The sequence below is a fragment of the Artemia franciscana genome, chromosome 21 (genome assembly GCF_032884065.1).
Source record: "Artemia franciscana chromosome 21, ASM3288406v1, whole genome shotgun sequence".
NCBI classification, from domain to species: domain Eukaryota; kingdom Metazoa; phylum Arthropoda; class Branchiopoda; order Anostraca; family Artemiidae; genus Artemia; species Artemia franciscana.
In genome coordinates, this window is record NC_088883.1 from 16701705 (window position 1) to 16720746 (window position 19042).

The window sequence follows — 19042 nt, forward strand, 5'->3', positions numbered from 1 at the left end:
GCATTAAAAAGCATTTTAAGCTGGTTTAAAAGCATTTTAGCATTAAAAAAAATACAAGAAGAAGACAAGTTTTCTCTAGCACCAATGTCATATGTCATATCTTGTCTTCGTGCCGAAGCTGCAATATATGTAAAAATAATGTCGTAAGAGACAGTGAAACCGTGAGTAAAAGTAACAGGGTATTGGTAAATACTATAACAAAAGAATATATAGATGTATTAATGAAAAACAATGCACCTACAAGCATAACCACTATTATCAATGGTTTACCAACAGATACAGTCAATGAACTCAATAATTTCAATGATGAAATGTGTGTCAAAGTTGTAGCCAGATCTATGTTAAAACTCACGTATGACCCCAAAATAGAAAAAACCATGTCAACAGAAATCTTAATGAAGTATTTTATGGAATAAATTCAATGCATTTATTTTTATGATGATCTTCTACATGCCATTATTTTAATAAAACATTTTTTGCATTACTTTGTTATGTCTCCATTAATTTTAGGCTACGCTAGCAAGGCAATCAATGTATTGTTTCTGGGACGCTAACCAACTGGTGTTAAGCGTCAGTACATCGTAGCAAGTTATTTGCGTAATCGATCTCTCATTTGGATAAATGGTAAATGTAATCAGTGATTTCTTTCCGGGTACCTTTTTTGGCATCATTCCGAGAACATGTATAACACGGTAATTTAAGATGCTTGCTGGACAGAAACATACTTTTGATGGTTAATGATACTTTTCCGAGCTCCAAAATTGTAATGACTACAAAAGGGCAGTTATCATTTTTGTAATGTAATGGTCGTGAGAACTGATTATTGATTATCGGTTTTGGTTATTGCTTATTGATTATTTATTATTGGTTAATGATTATAAATTTTTGATTATTGATTTATGATTTTTGATTATTGATTATCGGTTATTGATTATTGATTATGACTAATGGTTATTTGTTATTGATTTTTGACTATCGATTATTGATTATCGATTACCCATTAAAGATTACTGATTATTAATTTTTTTGTTATTTGTTTTGGAACCTACAATTTTTTGGAACTTAGAATTTTCTTAGGACTTAGAATTATTGTTGGAATTGGAATTCCTTGAACATAAATGATTGTACATACTAAAAAGAAGCTTGAATCAAGGAATGTACCCTCAGTATTAAAAATTAATAAGAAAAACAATTTTATATCGAACAAACTCAGATACTTGGTAAATTCTAGGTCCTTTAATTGGTGATAGATTATCAAACATTAATAAAAAAGCAGTTTTGCACGGAAAAAACTTAGCTAATGCGTAAATTTCATTTCAGTTAATTGGTGACAGACTATTAAAAATTAATAACAAAGCAACTTTGCATAGAACAAACTTAGCTACGTAGTAAATTCCTAGTCTTTTAATTGGTGACGTAGTAAATTAAACCTAGTCTTTTAATTGGTGACTGAGTATCAAAAATTAATAACCAAGCAATTTTGCATAGAAAAAAACTCAGCTACATGGTAAACTCCAAGTCTTTTGATTGGTGACTGAGTATCAAAATTGATAAGAAATCACTTTTGCATAGACCAAACTCAGCTACTTTGTAAATTCCAGGTCTTTTAATTGGTGACTGAGCATCAAAAATTAATGAAAAAGCACTTTTGCATAGAACAAACTCAGCTATTTGGTAAATTCCAAGTCTTTTAATTGGTGACTGAGTATCAAACATTAATAAAAAAGCACTTATGCACAGAACAAACTCAACCTCTTGGTAATTTCCAGGTCCTTTAATTGGTAACAGATTATCAAAACTTATAAAAACGTACTTTGCATAGAACAAACTTAGCTACGTAGTAAATTCCTAGTCTTTTAATTGGTGACTGAGTATCAAACATTAATAAAAAGTACTTTTGCACAGAATAAACTTAGGTACTTGGTAAATTCTATGTCATTTAATTGGTGACTGAGTATCAAAATTAAAAAAAATCACTTTTGCACAGAACAAACTCAGCTACTTGGTAAATTTTGGTCACTGAATGAGAAACGAAAGTGGTGCATGCATGCTGATCATTATTCTATTTTTGTTTAAGATGAATAGATTATTTTGTTTGTGCTAATTCGTTTGTAATAAGCAGTGTGAGAGTCAACCTAAAATGAATAAAGCGAAAAAAATAAAAATATTTCTCGCTACTTTAGATTTCCTGGTTAGTTTAGGTTACATTAAGTTCAATGCTTTTAAGTTAGGCTCGTTTAGTTTAGGTTAGCGTGGCCGGTCACGCTAACCTAAGCTGAGTTTGTTCTATGCAAAAGTGCTTTTTTCAATTTTTGATACTCAGTCACTAATTAAAAGACTTGAACTTTCCCAAGTAGCTGAGTTTGTTCTATGCAAAAGTTTTTTTTTAATTTTGATACTCGATCATCATTTAAAAGACTTGGAATTTACCACGTAGCTAAAACTCAAGCTTAAGCCCGGTAATGGAAAACCTATGTGCTCAGGTCCATCACATTACATAAATGATACCTGCTCGGCTGTAGTCATTACAATTTTGGGAGACTGAAACAAGTCTCATTAAATATCAGAAGAATATGTCTGTCTAGCAATCATCTAAAATTACTGTGGTATGAAAATTATCGGAATAATACCACAAAAGGGGCCCTGAAATAAATCACTGATTGCATTTATCATATATCCTAATAAGAAATCGATTACGCAAATAGCTTGTTACGATGTAGTGACGCTTAACACCAGCTGAGCAGTGTCCCAGAGACAATACATTGATTGCCTTAGAATATATTTCTAAGAACATAGTATCATCAATGACTTGGTGGCTCAGTCAAGTAACGTGTCGTTCTTTTATACCATAGGAATTAATGTGTCTCACGTTCGATTTCTACACCAGATATAAATTTCACAAAATCGATGGAAATTTGCTTAGAAGCTAAATAAAAAATGTGTTGTTGGAAAAGAAAACATGTCACTATCTATGATTGTAGTTAACAATAAAGCCACTTATGACTTTGGTTATTAGATGGCAGCATTGGTGGAATCACCGTTAAGCCTTCTTCCTGATCATAAGCCATTAAGGAAGAAAAGAGTAGGGGGACTGGCCGCTTGTTGCTGTTGATAACATACTAATCAAGCTGTAGTTCTTTGTGAGTTGGACTTAGTCTTATCAACGGGATACAACTGTTTCATGAACTTTATTCTTTGTAATGGGCTTAAAAATTTGATTATGAAAGAGTGATTTGGCTGGTTTTTCCTAAAAAATATCTTTAACGTTTGAAATAGTGATTTAGAGTATTTTTTCAACAGTTCTACCATATTCCTTTGCTTTTTTAAAGTTAAAAATTAATTGAAACTATTCGTTATTGCTATGGGAACAATGACGATAGAACCCCTCGAATGCATTTTCCCAGATCAGTGATCTGGAGATTTGAGTGTACAAGGAAAATGAATGGTAAATAAAAAGGATTTGAATGTGTAAATTCAAATTGAATTTGTTTTTCTGATCATTGCTGTTTTGTTTTTCAGAATGAAGATTTGGGCTGCTATTACTGTTTTAGCTATATTAAGTTGTTTTGCAACACTGGAATTCAGCCATTCAGACCCACCAGCGCAATATGCAGCTGATCCTAATCGCAAGTCTAATTTTGAATCAGATATTGCACTGACTGAGAACATACATTTAAAGCCAAGTTCCTTCCTGAGCTATGTGAAAAAATTAAAAAAACATGAGAAACAGCGCAGAAAACCCAAAGGTCGATTTTTAGCACATATAAAACCATATTCCAAAGTTGCTGGCTCCGTAAAATCAAAAGAAGATATATCAGGAAGATCTTTTTCTCAAAGTTATCGACTTCAGGAGTTAAACCCAAATCGCCTTAAGCAACCAACCTACATAAAACAAACGAAAGTACCAGAAGTATTTCAGACAAATTTTCCTAAGTTAAATTCGTCATTTTTGCCAGATAGAACTCCTGATCCTCTTTTTAGACTTAGAGGGGATGGACTGCAAGGGCTACCAATTCGCGAGGACACTACGTTGAATAATCAGATGTCTAATTTACAACCTTTCCGAAGACCATCCGCTTCTGAAATTCCTTTAGAAACTGGAGAAACAATACCACATAGTAACAAGTTTTTTGCGAGTGCCCTGAAGTCGGAAATACCAAGATTAAAAGTTATCAACCAGTATCAACCCCCAAGTATGAACAGTCTTAGGCTAAACTTTCAAAAAGACAAAGTGACATTAAATCCATTTATAGTAACTCCTCTTCCAATAGTCAAAAGCATTTCTAAAGCAGCTACTACCAGGATTCCAAGCAAGGATGGACCTAGTATGGTTTCTGAGCAATTAGGCTTACCTGTGGAGGAAATCTCACAAATAAAAATGAAAGAACAGAAGCTAAACCAATCTTTCTTGAGTGGGCTTAATTATTTGGATTCACCCAAGAGTGCCCAAGTTACAACTTTTCCATCTGTTTTATTTTCGCTTAATAATCAGAAAACTACAGTAACAACGATTCAACAGTCAATGAATGCACCGAACGCAAAACCTCCCGAAAATTTAACTATGCTTGTAGAGCCGCAGATAGGTATAGCTAATACAGCTATAGTAAATTTTGAAGGATCTAGTGACAATGATATAGGACCATCAAAAAGTAAACTTCCCTCGCCAGATACTGAAGGGCTAAATTCTAAAATGAAAGTCTTCTCGTCAGATGGTAACAATAAAATGCCCTTTGCCATTCCTACATTCAACCAAGATACTAATCCATTTCTGAAAAATGCAACCAGCCAGAGCGAAAATGATTTTATAGAAGATATAATTAATACAAAATTTAGTTTCTTACAACTTCTAAAACTGGTTTTCGGTGGATATCAAGACAACTCTGTAGAAATATCAGAAAATGATTCACTTGGCTATTTGTATGACGGCATCTGGAGTATTTTTATACCACTTCTTGCTGTGGCCATCATACAACCAATAGTGTTTTTATATTTGGCTGCTAGAGAGGTCAGTATCCCAGTTGCTCCTTGGGTTCAATCTCTTGCTGTTGCCTTCAACAGAAATTTTCCCCTTAGAGTCAAAATGGTGACAAGAAGTACTGATCAGAAAAAAGGCATAGACAACATTAAAAAAATGTTTGAAGTCTATAAACAAGTAATATTCTCTGAGGATTGCCTTGAAAGAATGTCTTGCCAACTTGGAGATAGTGTAAGAGACTCTTATTGGAAGGCCTGGATATTCTGGTAAGAAAAAAAACGCACTGTCTCTTAAAATTATCAAATTAAAAAATAAGCTTTTTCTGCTTAAAGTAAGGGACAGCATTAAAACTTAAAACGAAAAAAAAAATTTCCGGTGTATGGGAGGACTGCCTCCTCCTCAATACCCATCTTCTCACGCTAAAGTTTTAAGGTATTCTTTAAAAAGTTTGTTATTCTAACTATACAGTCCTTGTCAGGAATCGTTCTTTAAGAATATGTACTAAAGGTCTAACTTTAGCGTAAAGAGAGGGGTATTGAGTAGGAGGCAGCACCCCAATATAGGAATAATTTATGTACATCTTAAGTTTCAATGCTGCTCCTTACTTTCACGAAGAAAAAAAATGTTCAAATAGAGATAAGTTCATTTATGAGACAGTAGATACAGATGCAAAAGTTTCGATATTTTGACCACATATAGCAATACAGCGATCGTCATCAACAAATATCTGATGATGGCGATCGCTGTAGGCTATATATGGTTGGAATAAGCAGACTTTTGCCTATGTTTTCACTGCCTAATAAATAGACTTATTTCCATTTGATCGCCTGCTTGTTCTTCATAGAAAGACAGCGTGGTCTTGGAAAAAATACCTAATTTACGGTATTAGGCTATGTCGGAAATTCTCACTTTTACTCGAAAAAACTAGTTTTTTTTTAATTCAATTTCTGATCGTTTTTCAAATAATGCCAAAAAATCCTCTTTTCTCTCTATGAAAAGATCCCCTGCTTACAATGTACCCCCAGGATTTTACACCCGTGCAATTCCATCCACGTCACAAAGTCCCCCCCAAAAAAATTCTCTGCTCACAATTCTGCCTGAAAAATTCTACTTAGCATACTCTCGTTCGAAAAAACACTTGATTTTATTTAATTCCTGATTGTTTTTCAATTCATATCGAAAATCAACCCTATCTAGAAAACTGCTCCCCCCCTCCAATGGAGATTTTTTCCCGTAAAAGGTTCCCACGGAGAATTATTCCCTATGATAATTCCTATTGAAGATTTCTTCCGTGAAAAATGAAGAAATTTTGTAAATAGATTATGGAAAATTCCCTCCCCCCCCCCGTGTAAAATTCTCTCTGGAAAGTTCACCCAGGAAATTCTCTATCAATGGAAAAATTCTCCGCGCAGAAAATATCCCTTCTTCACAAACCCCTACCCCCGAAAAATGTCAGTATACTTTTCTATAACCAATACCATATTTAAAAAGGGGCAAAGTTCACATCTTGCACACATTACCCCGGGGCCATGAGGGGGGTCAAGTCTTCCTGAAAGACATAGTTATTAGGTTTTTCGACTGTGCTTAAAACAATGGCTATCTTAAAATTTTGATCGGATAACTTTGAGATAAAATGGGCGTGGAAGGGAAGTTAGCTGCCCTCCAATATTTTTGGTCACTTAAAAAGGACAACAGAACTTTTGGTTTCCGATCAAATGAGTCACAACCCGGTCTCTTAGGATCACGGACTCAACATGATCACCCCTGGGAAAACAAACAAACAAACAAAAAACATACAAATATACATGCATCCGTAATCTTTCGTCTGGCTAAAAATACAAAATTCCACATTTTTGTACATAGGAGCTTGAAGCTTCTTCAACAGAGCTCTCTGAGATGTTAAATCTTATTATGTAACTTTCATGAAGGTTACTTGATGTTTTAGGGTGATTTTTTCCCTTTTCAAAAATTGGCTGAATTTTTTCAGGCTCATAACTGTTGATGGGTAATATTCGATGAATATTACCGATCATTCGATGAAATTCGATGAATATTCGATAATGAGTCAGCATCAAAATTTAATTCTTTTGATGTATCTATTATTATCAAAGCAGTTTCTTAAAGTTTCGGTTACTATTGAGCCACATCGCTCCTTACTTACAATTTATTACCACGAACTGTTTGAAAAGATCCGTGATTTCTCTTGAAATAGACATTTCTAAGGAAATTCAACGACATTAAAAAAAATTGAAGAAACTTACAAAAAAAGGTGAACTTACTGCTTTTAATTTTTGATTAATTTAAAATTCTGTTTTCGGAAAAAAAAATAAAGAAAAGTTAAGAGCCACATCGTAATAAAAAACGGGAATACATTTGGTAATTCAAACTTAAGCAAACAGAAATTACTAAAAATGAATAAATTGAATTTAACATTGACAAAATAAAATGAATAAATACATCCAGAATTTAGATAACCAATAATGCTACAGATGAATACGTGAATCCTAAAACGAACAGAAATTAAAATCAATAGTTAAGTTCAATTTCAAAGTTATACCTTTGAAAATAATATTACTGAGACTTCCAAGATTACATTTAATAAAAGTATTCAAATTAATATCAAAAAATTAATTAAATAATATTAAACTAATTCAATCAGACCGATATACACTAATTTCGTGTTCATGCTTTCTTCCTTTTAAATACATCACGTTGAAATATATAAATGATGTATTTTTATATCATTTATTAATCCGTCAATTCAAATTATTCCTCAATAAACTAAACAAACGGATTCAAAACTGCCATTGTTCGTTCAAATGTTTTATTTAGGCATCGACTTTCCGTATGACTGAATGAAATAGAACCGAAGGAAAAGTAGAGACAAAAAGGAGTGTCTGTTTAAAATAATAAATTGAATTGAAAGCCACAAATATAAGTAATCTAGGAGATATTTTTTGCCTTTCTGTAATCTTGACTATGATTGGAATTTTCTTAGTTATTGTTGTCTATATTTTGAAAGAAAGACCTCTCTGTTCAATCTACACATCGTTTTCAGCAAAAAGGAAATGACCTTCAGCCAATTGCCGGGCTTAAGACGGAGGGAGGGATTAGCCCCCTCTTTTTTTAAGGTTTGATTAGCCTTGTAAGACCAGTGTTTTTTACGTTTGTTGATGTTATCTGAGGCAGCGCTATAGCATTGCTTATAGTAAAGGCCATAGGGCACCAATGTTTTATTATTATTATTTATTTTGTTTTTCCCAAAGGCACTTCATATGGAAGGAGTCGTCGAATAAACTTTGAAGAAGGCTCATTCAATTGGAAATTGGAAGTTCTAGTGGCCATTTGAAGAGTCAAAAGTGAGCGGAGGGCAACTTGCGCCCCCCACGCTTTTTTCCCAAATGCATCCCATAAAAACTTTGAGATAGCCATGTTGTTAAAAAGAGTTGAAATATCATAACAAAAACGCCAGTGTCGACAAAATCCCCCAAGGCCAGGGGACAGGCTTTATAAGTTATACCCTCGGAACATATTGTTTTTATGGGAGGCTCGTGTAAATTTCAGAGAGGAGTCATTTGATTAGAAATTAAAAGTTATCGGTCACTTTTTAAGAAGCAAAAAAGATCGGAGGGCAACTAGCCCCTCCTCTTCCGCGCCCTTTTTTCCTCAAACCTATCTGATAAGAACTTTTAGATAGCCATTTAAAAAAAAATAGTTTAAAGATCATAATGAAAACTCCGGGGATCGACACAACCCTCAAGGGCCAGGGGGCAGGCGTTGATGGCTCTTATAGAAGGGACGATCGTACAAACTTCAGAGAGGGTTAACTTGATTCGAAATTGAAATTTCTACTTCATTTTTTGAGAGGCAAGAGACTGGAGGGCAACTAGCCCACCCCGGCTTCAGTTCCCAAATGTATCCGATAAAAATTTTGAGATGACAGTTTTGTTAAAAATAGCTCAAAAGTCATATAGCAAAAACTCAATGTCAACACAACCCCCCAGGGCCCAGAGGCAGGCGTTATGATTTATGCCCTTTGGGCATATATGGGTCTTATGAAAGGGATGCTCGTATAAACTTCAGAGAGGGTTTTTTGATTGGAAGTTGAAAGTTCTAGTTCACTTTTTAAGAGTCAAAAGAGATCGGAGGACCATTAGCCCCCCCCACCCCCTCGTGCTGTATTTTCTTCAAACCCATAGGACAATAACTTTGAGATAGCAATTTTCAAAAAATAGTTCAAGATCACATAACAAACACTCTAGGGTTGACAAAAACCCTCAGGGCCCTTGGGTGGGCGTTATAAGTTATGCCCTGGGAGCATGTAAGGTTCTTGTGGAAGGGATGCTCGCATAAACTTCAGAGAGGGCTCATTTAATTGGAAGTTGAATTTTTTAGTTCAGATCGTAAGAGTCAAAAGAGATTGGAGTGCAACTAACCTGCCCCCTTCCTGCCCTTTCCCCCTAAATGGATCCACTAAAAATTTTGAGATAGCTGTTTTTTTAAAAATAGTTCAAAAGTCAGAGAAGAAAAACTCCAGTTTCAATACAACTCCAATACAACGTCGATGGTTTTTATAGAAAGGATGCTCTTATAAACTTCAGGGAGGGCTCATTTGAATGGAAATTGAAAGTTTCAGTTCATTCAGTCAAAAGAGATCAGAGGGCAACTAATCCTTCCCCTACACCCTTTTTTTCTCTAATCCATCCGATACAAATTTTAAAACAACCGTTTTTTAAATAGATCAAAGTCCAGATAACAAAAACTCCGGTGTTGACAAAACTACTCTGGGACCGGGTGCAGGTTTTGTAAGTTTTGTCTATGGGACATTATATGGTTCTAATGAAAGGGATGCTTGCATAAAATTCTGAGAAGGCTCTTTTGATTAGAAACTGAAAGTTCCAGTTTTAAGAGTCAAAAGAGATCCGAGGGTAACTGGTCCCTCCACGTCTTTTCCCCTGCAACCCCCTAGGGACCGGGGGCAGGCGTTGTAAGTTATGCTTTGGGGACAGATATGTTTCTTCTGGAAGGAATACTTGTATAAATTCGGATAGGGCTCATTTGATTGGAAATTGAAAGTTCTAGTTCACTTTTAAGATTCAAAAGAGATCAAGGGCAAATAGTCCCCCCTCGCCCCTTTCTTCCATATGAATCTGATGGAAACTTTGAGATAGTTATTATGTTAAAAATGGTTAAAATATCACACAAGAAAAATTCAGGTGTCGATGCAATCCCTCAGGGCCTGGGTATGGACGTCATAATTTATGCTCTGGGGGTATTACATGGTTCTTATGGATGGGATACTCATATATACTTAAGAGAGGGCTCATTTGAATGGAAGTTGAAAGTTCAAGTTCACCTTTTAAGAGTCAAAAGAGATCAGAGGGCGACCAATCCTTCCCCCACACCCTCTGTTTCCAAACCCATCCAATACAAATTTTGTGATTGCCAATCTTTTGAAATACTTCAAAAATCAGATAAAAAAAAAACTCCGATGTCGACACAACCCCCCAGAGAACAAGGGCGGGCTTTGTAATTTATGTGCATGGGGGCTCATTTGATTGGGAATTAATGGTTCTAGTTCGCTTTTAAGAGTCAAAAGAGATCCGAGGGCAACTAGCCCCTCTACGCCTTTTCTCCCCGTAACCCCCCCCCCAGGGACCAGGACAGGCGTATTAAGTTTTTCTCTTTGGGCATATATAGTTCTTATGGAAGGGTTGGTTGTATAAACATCGGAGATGGCTCATTTGATTGGAAATTGAAAGTTCTAGTTCACTTTTTAAGATTCAAAATAGATCCGAGGGCAACTAGCCCCCCACGCCCCTTTTCGTCCAAGTGCATCCGATTAAAATTTGGAGATAGCTATTTTGTTAAAAATAGTTCAAAGGTCATATAACAAAAACTCCGATGGCAGGCTTGTAAGTTATGTTATGGGGGCATATATGGTTATCATAGAAGGGATGCTCGTATAAACTACAGAGAGGGCTCAAGTGATGAAAACAGAAAGTTCTGGTTTACTTTTAAGAGTCAAGAGAGATCACAGGGCAACTAGTACCCCCCCGCGTCCTTATTTCCCAAAGTCATCATATAAATTTTGAGATAGCCATTATTTTAAAAATAGTTCAAAGGCTAGATAACAAAAATTCCAGTGCCGGTATAACCCCCAGGGACCGGAGGCAGGCTTTGCAAGTTCTGTCCATAGGGCTTATTTGGTTCTCATCAAAAGTATGCTCATATAAATTCAGAGAAGTCGCATTTGATTAGAAACTGATAGTTCTACTTCACTTTTAAGAGTCAAGAGACATCAAAGGGCAACTAGCCCCTTTGCGCTTTTTCTCCGTAGCCCCCAGCGATCGGGGGCAGGCGTTGTAGTTTATGTTCTGGGGTTATATATGACTTTTATGGAAAGGGAGCTTGTAAAAAATTTGGAGAGGGCTCATTATATTGGAAATTGAAAGTTCTAGTTCACTATTGAAGATTCAAAACTCCCCTACCCCCAACGCCCTCTTCCCCCCAAATACATCCAAAAAAGATTTTAGATAGCCTTTTTTGTTAGAAATAGTTCAAAGATCAGATAACAAAAACTCTGGTGTCAATACAACCTTTCAGGGCCTAGGGGATGGTGTGTAAGTTATACCCTTGTGGCATATATGGCTCTTATGAAAGGGGCACCCGTATAAACTTCAAAGAAGACTCATTTGAATGAACAATTGAAAGTTCTAATTCACTTTTATGAGTCAAAGGAGATCAGAGGGCAAATAGTTCACCCCCACACCCCTTTTCCCCCAAACCCATCAGATACAAATTTTGAGATAGCCATTTTTTAAAAATAGTTCAAATGTCAGATAAAAAAAACTCCTATGTCGACAGAACTTCCAAGGGCCCGGTGGTGGGCTTTGTAAGTTATGTCCATGGTGCATATATGGTTCTTATGAAAAGGATACTCTTATAAAATTCAAAGAGGGCTCATTTGATTGGAAACTGAAAGTTCTAACTCACTTTTAAGAGTAAAAAAATATCTGAGGGCAACTAGCCCCTCCACGCCCTTTTTTCCCCAAACTCATCCAATGAAAACTTTAAGAGCCATTTTGTTACAAATATTTCAGAAGTCAGATGACAGAGACTCGGGTGTCGACCCAAACCCTAGGGCCACTGGGCAGGCGTTGTAAGTTGTACTCTGGGGTCATGTATGGTTCTTATGAAATGGATGCTTGTATAAACTTCGGAGAGGGCTGTTTTGATTGGAAATTGAAAATTCTAGCTTAATTTTTAAAAGTCAAAAGAGATCGGAGGACTATTAGGCCCCCCCACGCCCTATTTACTTCAAACCCATAGGATAAGAACTTTGAGATAACCATTTTTAAAAGATAGTTCAGAGATTATGTAACGAAAACTCCAGGGTAGACATAATGCCTCAGGGCCTGGGGGCAGGCGTTGTAAGTTATGTGCTGGGGCCATATATGGTTTTTATGGAAGGAATGCTCGCATAAACTTCAGAAAGGGCTCATTTGATTGGAAATTGAAAGTTTTAGTTCAGTTCTTAAGAGTCAAAAGAGATCGAAGGGCAAATAGCCCCCCCACGCCCCTTTTCCCTGAAATGCATCTGATAGAAAAATTTTATAGCCATATTGTTAAAAATATTTCAAAGGCCAGATAAGAAAAATTTCGGTATCGATACAACTCCCCCAGGATATGGGGGCAGGCTTTGTAAGCTATGGCCTGGGGGTATATACTGTTTTTATGGAAGGAATGCTCGTATAAACTTCAGAGAGGGCTTGTTTGAACAGTTAATTTGGAAAAGCTAGGAAAAACGGGGTACCTTTCACTTACGAACAGGTGATCAGATCTTGATGAAATTTGATATTCAGAAGGATCTCGTGTCTCAGAGCTCTTATTCTAAATCCTGACTGGATCTGGTGACATTGGAGGAGTTCGAGGGGGAAACTGGAAATCTTCGAAAACGCTTAGAATGGAGAAATCGGGATGAAACTTGGTGGGAAGAATAAGTACATTCCTAGATACGTGATTGAAATAATCTGGCCGGGTCTAATCTCTTTGCGGGAGCTGGGGGGGGGGGGGGTGGATTTGGAAAAATTAGAAAAAATGAGGTGTTTTTAGCTTACGAACGGGTGATCAGATCTTAATGAAATTTAATATTTAGAAGGATCTTGTGTCTCAGAGCTCTTGTTTTAATTCCCGACCGGATCCGGTGAAATTGTGAGAGTTGAAGGGGAAAACTGGAAATCTTGGACAACGCTTAGAGCGGTGAGATCGGGATGAAACTTGGAAGAATAAGTACAAGTACTATATAGGTTTCTGACATAACCGGACTGAATCTGCTATCTTTGGTATGTTGGAGGGGGGATTCCAAGTGCTTTGGCGAGTTCGGTGCTTCTGAACGCGCTAAGACAATGAACATTGGTAGTCAATATATATATATATATATATATATATATATATATATATATATATATATATATATATATATATATATATATATATATATATATATATATATATATATATATATATATATATATATATATATATATATATATATATATATATATATATATATATATATATATATATATATATATATATATATATATATATGTTTAGCCGTCCTAGTCAAGTGGTTAGCGCTCCGGACTTGAAATCCTGAGGTTAGGGGTCCCCAACCAAGAGTTACACTCCCGTCAAGAGGCATCGAATCAGGAGATCTGTACCTGCTGAACGCAAACCATGGATCAGCGTGCGAAAGAAGTTCATTTTAATAATTTAGCGGAATCTCTTACTCTGTATAAAGGTCCTACTATTGGTTACCATGACGTTTATAAAATCATAGCATAGTCAATCTCTTTTATATTTACCCACTTAATATACAATGTTTATCATGATTTTCCATGTTGTGAAGTAGCAACATCTGTTTAAAAGTTACTTTTCGATTTTGAACGGTTGACAGATGTCGTATTTTACTTAGCAAGGAATTAGAAAACAATAACTTGTATATTAGAAAGAAAAAAATATTGCTGTAAAAATAAGAGGCACTGCCTCTAGAACGAAAACCTTTAAGAAGAAGAATTCAGGTTTCAATTAAAACTTATAATTTCAATTGCAATTCGTAGTTTCTTTCCTCATAGTTTCAGTTTTTCATAAAAAGTCATAGTTTCAGTTTCTTAAAATGTACACTTATTAAGTGTTTAGGGAGGTGTCCAAACGCTTAATTTATTTCTTTTCTTATGGCTTCTTTGTAATCATATTTAGTAATGATTAAGTCATTTTTTTTACTTATGTTTAGGCTTGTGGAGATGTTTGTCCCAGCGAAGTTTGGACGAGCAAAACTTGCTTTCCGAAAAGTTACCATTGGGGACTGGACAATGAAAGAGTGCAGGTTGTATCGATGTGACACGGGATGATTAAAGGTGTGATGGTTTTGCTTACAATTTTGCATTGAATTTTTTGTTTATTTATTTACACAATACAATTTTTGATGTTTACAGATCGTTATTTTCAAAGCTGATTGAAGAGAAGAAATTTTTCGTATCTCAAATTGTGCAGTCGTTTGGTCTAGAAAAATCGAACATATTTCAAGTCAAGAAACTTGGCTGAACAGAATGAGAGTATTAAAAGACCTTGCTGAACAGCGAGAAGTACTGGTCTCATTTTTGGGGCATACAAATTTTTTTGCTTTTACATTACATATGGTTGCCCAAGACCAAACTTTTGAGAAATTTTTTTTGATCATTAATCGCAAATAAACCATTATTTAGGAGACAAGCTTTTTAAAACTGGAATGTTTTATGTAAATATAATGCTTGATGTCCCCTTGTGCTCCCCAAACACTCCCACAAAGTTTTTTTTGATCTCCTCAGCCGTTCGTGCGATATTACAGAGTCATTATCTTGATAGCCTGGGTTTCCGTTCAGGTTAAAACACATCTCTTCAACTGCCCACTTGTCCGGGAGTGAGACCTTGATCTTGAAGACGGAAAAGACGGCTCCCCTTCCGTGCCCTTTTTCCCCAAATGCATCCAATTAAAGTTTTGAGATACCCGTTTTGTTAAAGAAATTTCAAAGACTATGTTTGTTAAATATACATAAAAAACTATTGAGTCAACACAACTCCCCAGGACCCAGGGGCTGTAAGTTATGCCCTGGGGTCATGTTTAGTTTTGTAGAATGAGTGCTCGTATAATCTTCAGAGGGGAATCATTTCATTGAAAATTGTAAGTTCTGGTTCACTTTTTAAGAGTCAAAAGAGATGGCAGGACAACTAGCCCCCACTGTTTTTCTTCAAACCCATCCAATAATAATTTTGAGATAGCAGTTCTGTTAAAAATAGTTCAAGCATCAGATAAAAAAGACTCTAGGGTCAATACAACCGCCCAGTCCCCTCCCCCCCACACCAGCCTTCTTTTCTCCAAGTGTGTTCAATCAAATATATTATGTAGTAATTTTGTAAAAATAGGTATAGATCATATAACAAAACTCCAGGGATAACGCAGCCCGCCAGAACCTGGGGGCAAGTATTGTAAATAATGTCTTTGGGGCACATAAGGTTTTTACGGAAGGGATGGTGGTATGAACTACAGGGACTAATTCTAATTTTGATCGGAATTTTTATCACTCTTTTTCAGGGTCAAAAGTTATCACAGGGCAACCGCCCCTCCCCAAGTTTCTTTTTTCCCAAATACATCCGATAAAAATTTGAAAAGATCGGTGGGTAGCTAACCCCCCCCCCCCCCCCTGTCCTCTTTACCCCAAATTCCTTCGACCAAATTTCTTAGATACCCATTTTGAAATAAGTCTAAAGATCAGATAACAAAACTCTGGGATCAACACAGCCTCAAAAAGCCTGGGGGGCAAGTTTTTTGTGTTATGCCCTGGGGACATACAAAATCCTTATGCGAGGGTTATTAAAATAGTTCAAAGATCAGATAAGCCCGACTCCCATCCCCACTTAAAAAATACATTAACGATATGTTTAAAAAAACCCAAAGAAGTTGACCCCTGGTCTTTCCAATATGGCTTGACCCCCCTCCACAAAAAACATTAACCATTTTTTATTCCAAAAATCATGGGAGCTGATTCCTGATCCATCCTCTCCATCCATAAAAACTTATTAACAGTAATAAAAAAAAGATGGAAATTCAGTTTAACTTTAGTACCTCTTTCCAAAGCTATTCAAGGTATCTATAGTCTTTACTACAAATAAGAAAAATATTAAAATATATTAAAAATATTTTCTTTCGCACTTATTACAACATTGAAAGTAAAATGAAAAGTAACGTAAAACCAGGCCAGGATCTATCAATAGGCCCACTAGGCCTTGTAGCTTTCACAGGGCTGAAGTTTTGGGAATTTCCCCGAAAATCTGACAAAAACGGAGCGGGAAAACGGTTGAGCCTAGAAGTGTCAAACCTTTAAATCCAGCCCTGAGTGAAACAAAATCGTAAGCTGGTGAGCTTTAAGCTATTAATATCATTGTATATCAAAAATTCAGTTGAATTCTATTAGTTTTGCTACGATTGTTAAAGGCACATTTAGCTTGATTCTGGAATTTACTTTGAAACAAAAAATTATTTTGGAATGGGAATTTTGAAAAACTTGAAACTTTGGCAATCAAAAACGAACAGAAATTAATTTAAAAAAAGGAATGAAAAAGAGGTTTTTCAAAGAAAAGTAAAGGCCATATTAAACTTAAGATCAGAAGAAGTAGAAACCTTCATCAACTCAAACTCAAAACAACCAAAAACTACTATTTAAGAATAAATGAACCCCAAAACAAACAGAAATTTAAATAAACAATCATACTAACAAACATACACCAGGTACTAATATAAATGAATAAATAATTCTTAAAACGAGTATAGCTTAAACTGGATCTGCAAATCAAAATTATAATCAACAAATATCTTTTGCTATTAAAGTATAAAAGAAATCCAAACCGAACAGAAATGAAATAAATACTTATTACAAACAAGCTTAAAATAGGTCGTAATATAAATGAACAAAATCAAACTTAAAGCGAGTGGAACTTAAGTTGAATATGCAAATCATGCTTGAAACGAACACAAATCAATACAAACAAGAACTTGGATATTGCTTCGTTCTCTCACACTAAAAGTCTGCGACCTACTGCGTCATTGGCGCTTCACTGAAAACTATATGTGTCTTGAACAGTCTTGGAAAGCTCAAGTAAAATCAAACTGAATAATTGATTTATAACGATATTAATCGTTGGAATATCAGCTGTTCGAGATTTTATTTCACTGCATTTTTTATCTTGAATTTCAATACTGTAATAACTGGAAAAGAAAATATTTGTAATTTAATTCGTTTTCAGTGAAGTGCCAATGATGCAGTAGTCTTAAGACTCCTACAGTTAGGGAAGGGGCCAGTATCCAAACTCTTATTTGTGGTTTTTCATCGGGCCTTTCCAGTTACTTGGCTTCTACTTATTTCTATTATTATAATTTCTACCAGTGTTTTTTTTACTGTATGCTAGTGTTTATTATCCTTCATCTTTATATATTTTCATCTTACATATTTCATATGTATTGTTTGATTTAGGGTATTATTTATAGTTCTTTTAGTTTTTTTACTATTTATGGTTCTTTTAATGCTCTATTATTGTGTTATATGGCCCATAACAAGCAAAGCTTCTTGGGCCGAAAATTTTTTTTACGGTTGTAATAGTGTTTTAGGATTGATAAAATGGTTGATTGATTGATTTGTGAAGCTATATTTGTTTTGAACAGTCTTGGAAACTACTAATGAAATTAAACTGAATTTTTTATGTCTTATAACATTAATTGCTAAAGGCTTCACAATTTGCTTTTGAAATTCATAAAATCACTTCAGAATTTAATTTTACTGTAATTCTTGTGTTCATTTTCAATGTTTTCATAAGTAAAAAAGACAATTTTTTATCATAATTTGTTTTGAGTGAAGTGCCAACAACGCAGTAGGCTATAGATTTTTACAGTGAGAGAACGAGGCAATTTCTGTTCGTTTTGGGTTTAATTTATTCTTTAACAGTAAATTCTAAAGTCGTTTTGAGTTTGAGTTATTATAGGACTTACTTCTTCTGATATTCAATTCAGTATGGCCTTAACTTTTTGTTGAAAAACTTCTTTAATTTTTTTTTTTAATTCATATGTATAAAAACTATAATATTTTAGTAATTCACTTTTTTTAATTCTTTATTTTGCTTCTACAACCACAACCAGGCCTTGAAGATCTTTCTTTCTTTACTCACACCAAATTTCTTTTATCTTGGCCGTCCTGGACTATAAACCAGATTAGAGTTCAGCTCTAGTATTGATGGATTGTAATTCATATGTGCTTTCCTCCTTGTCCTACCACTGCTTTTAACATAGTTTCCCTTACTTCTTCATTGAGAAATAAGTTTCTTCTCATTGTCTGTCGTGAAGTGTGAATTATTGATATAAATTTGAGATTGGCAATGGTATAAAGGTGTTTGTAGTAATGTTGGGAAATATTTGGAGAATTATAATGATATCGGACAATTATATTTAGACACTGTAAAAGCAATCTCAAAAGTTGCGAGCATTTTAATCCGGAAACCCTAAACCAAATTATATTGTACTGAAAAAAAGCATATCATTTGCACATACTTCATAATTTCAGATGCCGCAGTTATTTTGTTTTCGTTTCCTGGTCATTTTAAGAACCAAATATAAAAAAAAAAAAAAACCGGTAGCATTATGTCTTACCTTAGGTATGACATGTCCTCAGAAGTAGAAGATGCAGCCATTCTTACTGTCTTAGTATATGCTTCATTTTTATGTGGAAACTTCACTTTTGCTTCTAAAATCAAAGACAACCAGATTTCTGTCCTTCTCTTCGCTCTTTGAACCCCCTTAAAACCGGAATAAATTCATAATTTTATTTTTTTTTAACAAGGTTACCTTCCAAAAGCAATTTCATATTAACACCATCCTTACAAAATATACTACACGTTCAGATTTTAAGACTTTTAAGATTGTTAAACACCACTATGTGAGTCTCCATATTGTAAAATGTCAACATGACTAAGGTTAGT

General features: G+C 35.0%; 1 protein-coding gene across 3 annotated transcripts in view; it reads left to right on the forward strand.

Moving 5' to 3' along the window:
• Positions 1-14472, forward strand: part of LOC136040610 (uncharacterized) — a 69128-nt gene extending 54656 nt beyond the window's left edge. For 2 of the 3 annotated variants that reach the window (XM_065724885.1, XM_065724886.1), the window contains 2 exons: positions 3520-5241; positions 14274-14472. In XM_065724885.1, coding sequence (XP_065580957.1) covers positions 3521-5241; positions 14274-14391 — 1839 coding nt within the window. In that variant the 5' untranslated portion in view covers position 3520 and the 3' untranslated portion in view covers positions 14392-14472. The remainder of the gene's footprint in view (positions 1-3519; positions 5242-14273) is intronic. The other variant, XM_065724887.1, reaches the window with a different exon arrangement.
• The last annotated feature ends 4570 nt before the right edge of the window (positions 14473-19042 follow it).